We start from the raw sequence: 14,088 nt of genomic DNA on the forward strand, positions 1-14,088 counted from the left end.
ACAGTTCGTGAGATCGAGCTCCATCTAGGGCTGTGTGCTGAAAGCGTGGAGCCTGCTTGGGATTCTCTCTCTTTCTGCTCCTTCCCTACTCACTCTCTCGAAAAATAAAAATAAACTTTACAAAAAAAAAAAGTGAAAATATCCTCATAGACAAACACTGCCATAATTCTCATAAATTGTTCACTGAAGTTAAATTATAATTTGTTCAATGGACTTGTTAACATAAGATGCACAGTCAACTTACTTTCCTACAGATTAATTTCTTTCACCATTCAATTAATGAAAGTGATGTCAATCACTCGATATATTTTCATATATTTTATACATAATGCTTTAACTGGAACCAAGATGAAACTTAAAATTAAGTCTACAAAGATCATCTATATTGTTAATTAGCACTGAAATGGCTACTAAAGCATATTCTCAAGTGCTAATGCAATGTATATTTATAGTGTAAGAACCATAAATCACACAAGCAAATGTCTATTTAACATGTGCCAAATGTGCTTAGTGTATTCCCATTTGGTTTTTACAGTTTAAAACCATAAGAGATATACATTATGATCATTTCACAAATGAGCAAACAAAGTCTCAGAGATTGACTTTCTCAAGATAACACAATTACTGACTGGCCCAAAGCCAGAAGTTCTAACTCCAGAGCTCATGTTCTTAAAGTGTGCTATACATCTTCTAAACAAGTTTTTTTGTTTTCTGTTTTTCTTAACGAAGCATTACCTTCTTCACTTTACACTGAATGAGTCTTTTTAAAGTTAATACAGTACAAGTGAGTTTGGCCTGAAAAGGGTTTAATCTAAGTCTTTGAATTTCATTTCATATCTGCAGCAATAGCTTAAATAACTGGGTCCTAAACATTCAAATCGCACAGTAAGAACTCCTAATAAAATAGGAATGAAACAAGAAATGCAAAGATCTTACAGGCAGACTGTCCCATTTACACAATGTTTACTTTATGGCTTATATGAATATAGAATATTTAGCTTAAGAAAACTATTCCTTCATTGAAGTAAATTTTGAGAATTAGGTGTCATTTTTATTCCAAGTTGACAAATTACTCAGTGTAGAGTAGAAGTAGGAGACAATAAAGGGAATTCACACTGATGAAGGCAGAGGGATGGTAAGTTCAGTTTTGAATACATTATATTTGAATTGCTTGTGAGACATCCAAGTGAATTAGCTCAAAGGGCAGCTGGTTATATGAAAGTGTGCAGTCACACACACACACACACACACACACACACACACACACACACACACACACACACTGCTCCAAAGAGAGCAGTTTGAAAATACAGATAGGAAGTCATTAGCATATAGGCAACAGCTGAAGCAAAATGTACAGATAAACTTACCCAAGGAAAGCACAGAGGGGCAGAAAAGCAGGGGCTGATAACAGAAATTGGAAAACATCTACAATTAAGGAGACTAAGAAGAAATCAACGAAGTAAGATAAAAATGAGGACAAAGTATCAAGGGAGCCAAAAGGACAAGGAGGGGACTAACAAATACTACAGGCATAAATATGAAATAAAAATATCCACTGGACTTGGATATTGTATGGATATTACATGAGGATATTCTCCACTCTTTATGATTTCTGTTCTAGGGAATTCTCTACTCTTTATGATTTCTTATTCCTGTGGGGAGTAAGATCCTGAAATAGCTCTGCATATTAATCTCTATATCCCAGACCTAGAATGTGCCATATTCTTGTAGCAATCAGAATGTATAATAATATTCTAGAAAAGATTTCTACATTAAGGACAGACTGAAAGAACTCAAGACAAAAATAGAAGACAATCTAAAATAAGCTAACAGTGAACATATTTTGAAGTACTTGCAAATTATTTCCTTATGTGCTTTATGAAAAGATTCTAGAACTGCAAATATTTGAAGGATAAGATGGTGAAATATTTCTTTAGTTGCTTTATAAAAAAAATAACATTCAATTTAAGTTTACCTGAAAGTGTAGAGCCACTGCAGGTCTGGCCATCAACTTACTGAAATGTTCATTAAATTTTGGAGACAGAATATCCTGTGATAATGTTTCATAAGGATCAAATGCTTGCTCCTATTTTGTTTAAAAAGGAGAATGTGTTAGGTTTAAAAGAACATCTTTTCTACTAATACGGCACAGATTACTTAATGGCAAATTTTTATCAAGGCTTCAACTAAATTTCAGAACTTTTTGCTTTCTGCTTTTAAGGGGCAAACAATAACCAGGAAATTTTTTTAAATGTAAGTAATGATCTTGAGTGATAGATGCTGAGGTCTTAAAATAGGTGACTGAATCTGTGGTCAGAAGTTATCAAACTTAGTGCTTATGCACATTTATCCCCAGTAAATAGAGAGGATTTATTAGTAAAAGAAGGTTGGGATTTGAAATTTCAGTTAGGCTTACCTAGATTGAAATGAATTTATACTTAGGATACTTCCAAGGAAGCAAAATGTACCACTGTTTTATCCACTCCACACTTTTCAAAATTAGAAAAAGAAAGCAAAGACTAATATACAGTAAAATAACACAGCAGAAACTCCCCATATGTTGTACAATGTTTATATTTAAATACATTCCTATTATTTGGTAATAATCAGTATCCTCAAAGTATAGAACTCAGAGATTTGTTTCATTTTTGTATTTTAAAAATACAGTATGTTTTTCAGAAAATAACAAATATTGGCGAGGACCCTATGACCCAGCAATTCTACTACTGGATATGTACCCCAAAGAACTGAAAAAAAGACTCAAACAGATACTTGTATGCCAATGTTCACTGCAGCAATATCCACTATAATCAAAAGATGGAAACACCAAAAGTGTCCATCATCAAATAAATGGATAAACAATACATGATATATACATACAATGGAATATGATTTAGTCATAGAAAGGGATGAGTTCTGATACATGTCATGATATGGTTGAACCCTGAAAACATGTTAAGTGAAATGAGCAGACACAAAAGAACAAATATTGTTATGATTCAGTATCTAGAATCAGCAAATTCACACAGACACAAAGTAGATTAGAGGTTAGCAGGGCTCAGGAGGGAGGGAAGAACTTAATGAGTTCAGAGTTTCAGTCTGGGCTAATAAAAAAGTTTCGGAAAAAGATAGTGGTAATGGTCGTATAATATTGTGAATTTGATTAATGCCACTGAATTGTACACTTAAAAACAGTTAAAATGGCAAATTTTATGTTATATATATATATTTTACTAAAATAAAAAACAAAATAAAAATTAGAAAATACATGTTTTTGAATCATGATATCTTTAAGAGAACAGCAAGCAACCAGACTACAGATTAATATGCTAAGATATTATAATATAAAAACTTTCTAATAAGAACCAAGACTGAATATTTGGGTTAGGTATTAGTAACTGAATCTTTCTATACTATCAGTTTCATTATCTACAAAATGGATATAATAAAAGTAACGTATATTTTCAAAAATAGAGGCAGAGATTATAAAGTAAGAAAATCTTTTTACATGAAAACTAAAGAAAGCGCTTTTAAAACCCTGTTTTCCAAAAGCAATAAAAATGGCCAATGAGTATACAAAGATGTTCAACATGATTAGTTTAAAAATTAAAACAAATTGAAGAATGAGGCTCTTTTTTTTTCTCATTAGACTGACCAAAATGAATGGAATAACACCTGGACTTAGTGAAGGTGTGGGGAAAAAAGAGCCACATATACTAGAACTTACCTGTAAGTAAATTTGGCAAAATGTTTCCAAGTTCTAAAAATTTCCTAATCTTTAGTACTACAATTTCATTTCTAGGAATACATCCTAAAATAATTATTAGACTATGAAGACAATGTAGATACGTTTGTTACAGTATTGTTTACAATAACAAAAAATGGAAACAACTTACATGCTTATTAATAGTAAGGAATTAAAATATGTTATTGTGTCTCCATATAACATGTTACTAATTCAGACTTCAAAAACAGTATTGAAGGAAGGGTAGTGGGACTGGAGAAACAGGTGAAGGGGATGTGAGGCACAAACATCCAGTTATAATGGGAGCAAATCACAGAGATGAAAAGTATAGCATAGGGAATATAGTCAATAATATTACAATAATGTTGTATGGTGACAGATGGTTAACTACACATATAGCAGTGAACACTGTGTAATTTATAGAATTGTTGAGTTTACACATAATCTAATGTAACATATGTCAACTAATCTTCAACTAATATATAAAAAAATTATGTGTAAGTCTATTAACATGGAAAATGTTCATGATGTATTGAGAACAGCAGATTTTATAATAGTAACAGCCTATTTTTGCAAATAAATGAGTTTGTATGTACACATAGAAAAACATTTTTAAGGATTAAGTAATGTATGTTGTAAGGATAAGTTATCTCTGGGTGTTGCAAAATGGAGTGATTTTCATTTTATTTGCCTTTATTTTCCTGAATATTTTTACAATGAACTACATTACTTTTATAATCATTTAAAAGACAAAATGATTTTCACTTTGGGGAAAAAAAATTGAAACATAAACTTCCTTTTCAATTTTTGGAAATTAAGACCAAGATCTACAAAAGCTAAATAGCTATGGTCAATAAAATTTATTTTCTTTCACCTTTAATGCACGTGCCATTAAAAAAAATCCTAAATGCTACTACTCAACCAACTTTCACTATAAATAGCATCATAAATACACTATAAAAAGTGTCACTAAAAATATAGACAATTTAGTTTGCTACTGGCTAAACCTTAAGTATTGTTTTACAGTAGTCAGCAATATCCTCTAATTTTCACAAAGAATATCTTACTAAATTTCTTAATACACCATTTAGGACTTTAATGAGAATTATCAAGTAGTTTTGTAAACTTACTTCTGCCAAATCTTCAAAACAGCTGCCAGCTAATGGATGAGGGCTGCTTTCATCAGTCATTTCAACTGTGTCTTCAATAAGACCTAGAAGTTTCACGGTCAATTCATGTATATCTGAAATGTTACTGAAAATCCTTTCAATATCCTGAAAAAAAGAAAAAGGTTAAGATATATGAGGTTGAAATTCTGTTTAAAAATTATAAAATATAAGTACTATAAGTGTTAAGGGTGTATTTTCACTCAATGCATACTTACATATTACAAGACATGATATATTCTATAACAAAGCAAAAGTTAATCATGAACACAGAAGTGAAATAAAAAACTTCTTGGATTACACATAGTAAATTCACTGTAAAATACAGACTGTAGATAGTTTTGTTTAATAATTCTAAAACTCATACTGTGGATGAATCTATGCATTCATAAAGAATCCTGGCATTTGAGTATTTTAAAATTAGTTAAGAAGCTAAAAATCTTGATTAAAGTCTTATAGAGCTGGTTAATGACAAAAGCTGGGATCAAAATGAAGGTCTGATTCCTAACCCAGATACAACCCAGTTTCACAATTTGCGATCAGCCTATCTCCTGAATTTGAGGAATTAAAGACTTCATTCAAGCTTTCATGTGTGAATTAGATCAGGATTAAGAAATGTTAAGTCCTTTGGACACAGACCCTATACTGACTGTGCAGGTTATGGCCAACTATCATTCACTCTTCCATCTTTTTTTTTTTTTTTTAAGATTTTATTTTTAAGTAATCTCCACATCCAACGTGGGGTTTGAACTTAAAACACCAAGATCAAGAAAGAGTCTCATGCTCCACTAACTAAGCCAGCCAAGTGCCCCCCGCTCTTCCATCTCATAATGGAAACATCACAGGCTATAGAACCTGACAGACCTCAGCATGGATCTTGGGCCCCGCACTTGCTAGATAAATGACTCTGGATTAGGTCACTGAGTATGTTTCAGGTACTATTATAAGTACTTGACATGTAATCTCACAACAGCCTTATTAGATAGGTACTATCATTATTCTCATTTTTACAAATGAGGAAACCAGCTCAGAGCAGGTTAAGTAATTTGCTCAGGATCACACAGCTGGTATACTAACACCTACCCTCATAAGGTTCTTAATAAGGTTCTTAGTAGGATTAAATAGATGATTTCTACAAACTGCTCCTGGCATATATTAGGTCCTTCACAAACTTGAGCTTTTTGAAGACACAGGGGTAGAGCCCAAAGGAGTAAATTAAGATTAGTTTTAAGTCATTCATTCTTTTAATATTAATCCTCCTCAAATATTTGCTGCGTACTATGCTCTGATCTCAGGTGGTCTTTATCTCAAAAGTTTAGTCTTTTGAGATTAAAAAAAATACGGTGGAAAAAATACAGTAAATATAGATAATTTATATCTAAATGCTAAAAAAGGTACAGTAGATCTAGAAAAAGAAAAAAAGGGACTGTCTCTTTCTCTTGAGCTTTCAGTCTAATAGAAATTTTCTATCAAATCAGCACTAACTCAATAAAAAGAGATCCCATAAAAATTAACTCCTGAGGAATGAAAACTAATGGGACACAGAAAAGGCAAAGAAAATAATATTAGCTATCAGCATCTGTTAGGTTTTTATTCTTAAGTAGAACTCAATGACACTGTGGTATAAAAGAACTCAAATTCAAGTTCAGCCTCTGTAACTAACTTACCAAGTCATAACCATCCTGTGTCAATTTCTTTACCAGTAAGTTAGGGATGATAATACTCAGAGGAGTATTATGAGGGCACATAAAATAGGACAGTATTTTGAAAATTACAAAATGCTGATTACTTAAGTCCAGTGGGAGTTATTATATTATCAAACATTAAACTAAACATACGTACAAAAAAAAAAAAAAGGACAGATGTCAACTAAAAAACCTTAAATTATCACTGAAACTCATGATTTTGGAAAATAATCAAAGAGGCAAAATCACATCTTAGTCTTAAACACTCAGTCACTGCACATTCGTTCACATAATAGTCATTTGGGGGAGGGAATCAGGAGGGAGAAAAAAGGCTGAGTATTTAAAGTGAAGGGCAGACACACAGACATCTAAGAAAAATGAATCATGGGATAAAGGAAGGAAAGAAAAAAAATCTTTAAAAAGACAGGATTTTAAGAGTCTCTTATGGTTTGGCTCCCACCCTCTCTAATTTTTTTTCCCCCCTTCCCCTCCCCCATGGTCTTCTGTTAAGTTTCTGAGGATCCACATAAGAGTGAAAACATATGGCATGTCTTTCTCTGTATGACTTATTTCACTTAGCATAACACTCTCCAGTTCCATCTACGTTGCTACAAAAGGCCATATTTCATTCTTTCTCATTGCCAAGTAGTAAAACTGAGAATTAACTGCGGGTTGATGGGGAGTGGAAGGGAGGGGAAAGTGGGTGACGGGTATTGAGGAGGGCACCTGTTGGGATGAGCACTGGGTGTTGTATGGAAACCAATTTGACAATAAATTTCATATTTTAAAAAAAGAGAGACAGGATTTGTCTGGCTGGATTCCTTAAGTTGACTTTAGAAGCTAGATAAGTAAGAAAAAGATGACAAGGTTCCCATCCTATTCACACCACTCCTACCCCGTTTTCCAACAGCAGCTCTACCTGTGTTTATGTGGCATTCTGCATAAACTTTTTTCTTAAAAAGTTCCACTGTTGGGGCGCCTGGGGGGCTCAGTCAGTTGGGTGTCCGACTTCAGCTCAGGTCATGATTTCGTGGTTCATGGGTTCGAGTGCCACGTCAGGCTCTGTGCTGACAGCTCAGAGCCTCAGGCTCTGTGCTGGAGTCTGCTTTGTGGATTCTGTCTCCCTCTCTCTCTGCCCCTGCCCAGCTCATACTCTGTCTCCCTCTCTCTCAAAAATAAATGAAACATTAAAAAAATAATAATAATAAAAAAAGTTCCACTGTTGAAACTTTAAGCCTCTGCCTTAAAGTATTTACCAGAAGATATGAAAAAGTATTAAGTCTATCTTTTGTAGACCATACATCTTTTTCACTATCTTCAAATGAAGGACTATAAACCTCAAATAGCTCATAGCAGAAAAAGATTTCATTCCAGTGTAGTCTCCCTTTCTAATAAGGGTAGCTGTATGCACTTGTGTCTAACTATCATTGTCACTGGCCTTAACGTAGTATAACAATTCACATATTTTAAAAACTATAAATACCACATAAAAGAATACTGGTTTACATACTCATAAAGTATAAAAAGTTACTATTTATGATTTTAAGCTGCTATTTAACTTTTGGGGTACATAGTATTTCAAACAAAAAAGGTACTTACACAAGGTTTAAATAGCTTCCTGTCAGAAAGGAAAGCTTCTCGAAACACTTTTATAATCATATTTAATTCCCGTAGATACTGCCTTTCTTCTGCAATTTCAGTTCTGACAAGGTCATAGTAGTTTAATTCACCTGAAGAACTTGGTTCATCTTCACAGAGAGAAACCAAACCTATGTCATCCTGATCAAACATGTCCATCAAAACCTGAGAAATATAAATCAATAATGTATAAACTTGTTTTTCTCACTCTTATAAAATGGTCTCAAGGTACTTGGAATTAAAACATTATTAAACAATGAGTTTTGTGTTTTACAGGCTAATTTATATAAGAAAATTCAAATAAGAGAAATATGAAAAGTTGAAGGGAAAAATGTTCAAATAAAACTGGATATGCAAAAGTAAATAAACATTTATGGAAAAAAAGATAAACCTAGTAGTGAAATATATGTGTGTGTGTATACATATATATGTGTGTATATACATACATACACACACATAAACACACATATATAAAAGCCAAAAAAAGCATACCTTTGAAGAACAACAATCTGAGCCAAAATCCCGGTTCAACCACTTACTCACCTGTGATTACAGACAAGTTATTTATTCTTTTGAAAGCAGATTCCTTACATGTAAAATGTAACTGATGAAAAAATTCAATGAGGTAATGTACATAAAATGCATACTATTATGTCTGGCAAATAGGTGTTCAAAATGGTAGTAGTTCCTTGTCCTATTGTAAGGAAAGCTGTATGCACTTGGAGAAAAATGAAAGGACACTATTGTAGAAGCACATGATAGAGCATAGTATGATGCTTTTCTAATGCATATTTACTATACCAGTAACTGGTACTAAGGAGTTAAGAAAGGTGCCTACACCAGTGCTATTAGATAGGACTGTCAGATTGGTTACGTACAGGAGAAGTGATCAAATAAAATATATTAAAAAAATGGGAGCCAGATTTCTCAGTGTCAGAGAAGGCAGTTACAAACATGAAAAAGGGGAAGCTAAAATGAACACTGTGGTAGTAGTTTTGGATTGGAGAGATCTGTGAATTCATATAAAGACAGATAATGCTTTTTCGGTAGACACAAGGTAGTCCTTGAGTTACAAGCATAAGCCCAAGAGAGGGGCACCTTGGTGGCTTAGTTGGTTAAGTGTCTAACTCTTGATTTCGGCTCAGGTCATGATCTCATGGTTCGTGGGTTCAAGACCTGCATCGGGTTCTGTGCTGACAGTATGGAACCTACTTGGTATGCTCCCTCCCTTTCTCTCTGCCCCTACCTGGCTCCGGCTCTCTCTCTCAAAACAAATAAGTAAACTTTAAAAAAAAAAAAAAAAAGAAGCCTAAGCCTAAGAGAAGGGTAAAGCAGATTTCCAAAAATGTTCTACCTCAAAACTGTTCTACCACTCAAAAATAGGTAAATAAAATACTATCTTTTAAGCAGAGCTAAATTACCACTTTATAGGTCCACTTCCACCTAAATGTAGATTAGTGCTAACGTATCACCTATGTCGGAAAATAAACAACTTGTATTAGTTTTCTTGGGCTACCATAATAACAAAAAGATGGAGAAGAAATAAATACGTATGTGTATGCATGTATATAATGTATACACACACACACACGCCCCAACTCTGGCCTCTAAGAGACCAGAGCATTTACACTCTAACAGCTTATGGACCACCCAGATTTTGGTTTCCAAGTACCATTCTCCACTAAAAGGAACCAGGAGTTTTTAGAAAATGCCTAATTCCAGGTTTGAGCTGCATATAAAGAAAAGTTGAGCCTGGAATATCTGTCAAAACAAAGTATTCAAAGAAGGATACAGACAGAGAAACCAACTTGAAGGAATTCCCACTGGCCAGATCTGGGACAATTTGAATATCAAAACAAGTAATGAAATAACAGATGACAGCACATTAAGTAAGAATCCATGGGTCTATATTAAAATAAATGAATACATTTCAAGTACAATGAGGAATAAGATATTCACAATCTCAAAATATTCCACAAAATATTTATTAATTACAAAAGGGAAAATAGTACTTCAAGATAGAGAAGCCTGGAAGATAACCCCTTAATCAAGTGATCAAAATGAACAACATCAGTAATTGGACACATCAAAATTGTGTGGCATGTGAATAATGCAACGAGAAGAGTACAGCATTACTTCTATGATATTCCTGCCAAAGATCTATAACCCAAATCTAATAAAGAGAAAATTTCAGAAAAAAACTAAAGTAAGGGACATTTTAAACAATAACTAGAGTAATCCTCAAAAGTACCAAGGTCACAAAAGTTAAAGAAGAATGAGGAATTATTCCAGACTGAAGGATTCATGACTGATTCTGGACTGGATTATTTTGTTATAAAGGACACTAATGGGACAACTGGCAAAACCTAAATGGGGTCTGAAAATTAGATAGTATAATGTATCAAAATTAATTTCCTGGATTTTGATTGCCAGACTGTGGTTATGCAGAAGAATGTTTTCATTTATAGGACACACTAAACTATGTTGGCAACTTACTCTCAAGTGGTTCAGGGCACAGGGAAGTACTTGTAACTTATCTAAAAGTCTGAGATAGAAAAGTAAAAAACAGGCTGCAATCATAATTTTAGAAGCCAAAATAGAAATATCAAGGAATTTCTACTATTAAATTAAAGTGAAAAATAATTTTTGAGACTATCTCAGAGTACAGCAGATCTCAACCATAACTGTAAATCAGAATCACCTGGGATGCTTTCAAGCTATTTCTAGGCTTAGAGTCCTAACCCAGGCCAAGAAAATCAGAACCTCTTGGGAGTAAGATACAGTCATCAGAATCTTTAAAAGCTTTCTTGTAATTCTGATGTACAAAGGAGAGAAACACAGGCATGTGCCAAGTCGTAGGGGTCATTTACCCTTAATGGTCTAATTTAGGCATCTTCTCAATGAAGTGTTCCTGGTCTACCCCATGCCAGAGTTCAACACTTTCTATACTGCACCTTTGACTTCTAATAGTTTTAATCACACTGTGCTGCAATTTTTTTTATATTTTTATTTCCCACTAAAATAAATTCCTTCTAACACAAGGGACAGCTGTCTTATTCAGTATTTTATCATCACTTGGGACAGTGACTGGCATATAACAAATACTCAAAAATTTTCATTTAAAATGTAAAAAAAGAAAAAGTAAAAAGGAGGAGAGAGGAAAATAAATAAGAGACTCAATTTCTTCCCCCAGTAGCTTACAGCCAGGAAGGAAAAAGGTAACTAACAAAAAAACTTATCAGAAGGAAGAAACATTAGTACTGAAGTCTTTTGCTCTCTACTTGTGCCCCAAAGTATGTTTTTCAAAATTACTTCTGTTTAAAAGTACCTGAATGCTCTGTGTAGATTCTCTTTATATTCTCTTTCTAAAAAGATAAAATTCAAACTATTTTTCCTAAACTGGTTTGAGGCTTTGGATGTTTTTTTCCTGTAGGTAAAAGACTCTTGCCGGGGGGGGAAAAAAAGGGGGGGGGATTCCCATCCTGTCATATGCTGAAAACCTGGAAATATCATGTTTTATCTAAAAAGCTAGCATTTTTATGTATTCTAATACAAGGAATTATAAAAATTACTAATGTATAAAAAAGAGATAGAAGTGACATATAGTCACTATTATTCAAGTTAAGTTAAAAATACAAGTGTTAAAAATACCTTTTAACACTTACCTTATCTGCACACATTGACACTTTAATGTCCTGCTGAGATATTTCATAATGTCGGATATTAAAAACATAATTACCAGCCAACTTCAAAATATCAGCTGAGATATACTCTAGTACAGCCACAATATACAGGGATACATGATAGTCCACTTTGTACCCTAAAACCTCCTGTGGAAAAAATAAACAATTTAATTCCAAAAAATGGGACTGCCAAGTATCAGTTAAACACTTAAAAAATTATCCAATATTCTTGCTTATTTATAAAGAACTTTCTATAGACCAAATGTCTAAACTTACAGATATCAAAGGACATAGAATGAGCCACAGGTCCCAGTGTCAGAAGTTTTTTTTTTTTTTTTTTTTTTTAAAGAGACATCTAATCTAACAAATCTGCCTTTAGTATCAAGTAAGAAGAGATTATTGATTCCAATATAGAAATCTTGGTCAGGACTTCATGGAAAACCTCTTAAATTAATACATTACCCAAACCCATTGGACAAGTATCTACTATTTTCAAGGACCTGTAACCAATATTTCCAAATGCCAGTGGTTTTCATTCAGGGGAAGATGTGTGCATGTGAGGGGGGGTAGTTAGGGGCTCTCAAAATTGCTACCCAGGGGCATTCAAATCCATATACACCAAGTATTTTCTATTGACTAAATAATATTCCCTAGTCTACTTTTTCCAATGTATGTATCTGTGATATATTTGAAAACAGTTCTGAACTCACCATAGCTTTTGACAATTATATATTTTCTTAATCAACAAAAGGTTGAGAGTCAGTCAGGGGTAGTACTCATCAGAAGATGACACAAAGATGCACTATTGCTTATCATTAACTTTTAATATTATTTGAAAGGCAATATGATTTTATTAGAGTGTGTTTATTTTTATTTGTACACACATTAAGAAATATATATATACATATGTATATGTACAAGTATACACACATACACATGCACAGACTAATATAGGCCGTGCTATATAAATACTAAATAAATACACCAATACTTTAAAAAGTGTTATTTGTTATAAAGAACTCCCCCAATGTTTGTTTTTACTACCTTCAATGAAGGATGGATTTTGTCCACAGGCAGTAAGAGAGGATTTCTTCGTTTTCGTTTTTCTATGGCAGATTGTGCATCAGCAATAGCCCACTTGTCAATTGGATGAGGAAAGGTCTTCTGAACACGTTCCTGTTAATATCATAGCAGTACTATTGTTAATTGAAGTGTTCATAACTAGAAAATTCATGCAAAACTAAATTTTATTATCATCTTTAATGCTAGCAGATAACAGTGCCACAACATGTTTTGATTCCTGTAAGAACTACTTTTTTAAAAGGATCAACAAGACTTTCAAAATTTTTTCCTACATAATTCCCATGAATAAAGATAAAGTGAATTTTAAACAGAAAGCTTTAAGCATAAGCATAATTAAAATGGAACTGGAACTAGAAAAAAGCAGTAACATTAGGAGAGATTAAAGCTAGCATGAAATACTCATCAGTGATTTTACAATAAGGCTCCTAGGATTAAAACTATTTACCTGGCAGAAGTTGTTAACTCATTATTAATAATTATTATGCAGTCACTTTCCCTTTGCTAACCTTAGAGCTTTAATATAAAGAATTTTAAAAATAAGAGATGTCATGTACCTGTTAGAGGATCAAGTAGGTGACAAAGCTCAGAATGTCTTAAGGAAATACATCTCTTGGCAAAAATAATCTAAGTCTTATAGGTTACTATTATGGCTCATCTAATCAAAATTTAATCAGTGGTTGGCATGAATAATGAGAACTAATGATAACTGAATCAAACTCCAATTTTTAGGACTTCCTATTTTAAAAATTATACTCTCATCTTTTAGCATATTTAGCTATTGAGAAGTTTGCTTTTTTTTATACTTAATGTCTAATTTTTAGAGCTGAGACTAGGGAAGAAATACTCTAATTCCAAGAGTCCCTGAAAATATTAATAGCTCAATTACTCCAAATTAAGATTTTCCTTCATACTGGAAGTTGTTGCCTTATTACAGAAACAATATTCAAAAGAAAGGATGTAAACAGTATAGTAAAAAAGTTAATTTTTGAAAGCTGTGCTGATAGGTATTTCTAAAAATCTAAAAATACTCCCATGTAACTGAGCCAATACAAATATTTTAGCACTAATTTACACATCTTTTAGAA

At 33.0% G+C, this 14,088-nt stretch overlaps 1 protein-coding gene across 3 annotated transcripts in view; it reads right to left on the reverse strand.

Moving 5' to 3' along the window:
- The window catches only part of SOS2 (SOS Ras/Rho guanine nucleotide exchange factor 2), a 90,432-nt gene that overhangs the window by 50,415 nt on the left and 25,929 nt on the right, over window positions 1-14,088 (reverse strand). For all 3 annotated transcript variants that reach the window (XM_045059890.1, XM_045059891.1, XM_023255675.2), the window contains exons 3-7: window positions 12,965-13,096; window positions 11,903-12,067; window positions 8,199-8,402; window positions 4,879-5,022; window positions 1,979-2,089 (exon numbers count right to left, since the gene is read on the reverse strand). In XM_045059890.1, coding sequence (XP_044915825.1) covers window positions 1,979-2,089; window positions 4,879-5,022; window positions 8,199-8,402; window positions 11,903-12,067; window positions 12,965-13,096 — 756 coding nt within the window. The remainder of the gene's footprint in view (window positions 1-1,978; window positions 2,090-4,878; window positions 5,023-8,198; window positions 8,403-11,902; window positions 12,068-12,964; window positions 13,097-14,088) is intronic.

The sequence above is a fragment of the Felis catus genome, chromosome B3, assembly GCF_018350175.1.
Source record: "Felis catus isolate Fca126 chromosome B3, F.catus_Fca126_mat1.0, whole genome shotgun sequence".
In the NCBI taxonomy this organism is placed as follows: Eukaryota; Metazoa; Chordata; class Mammalia; order Carnivora; family Felidae; genus Felis; species Felis catus.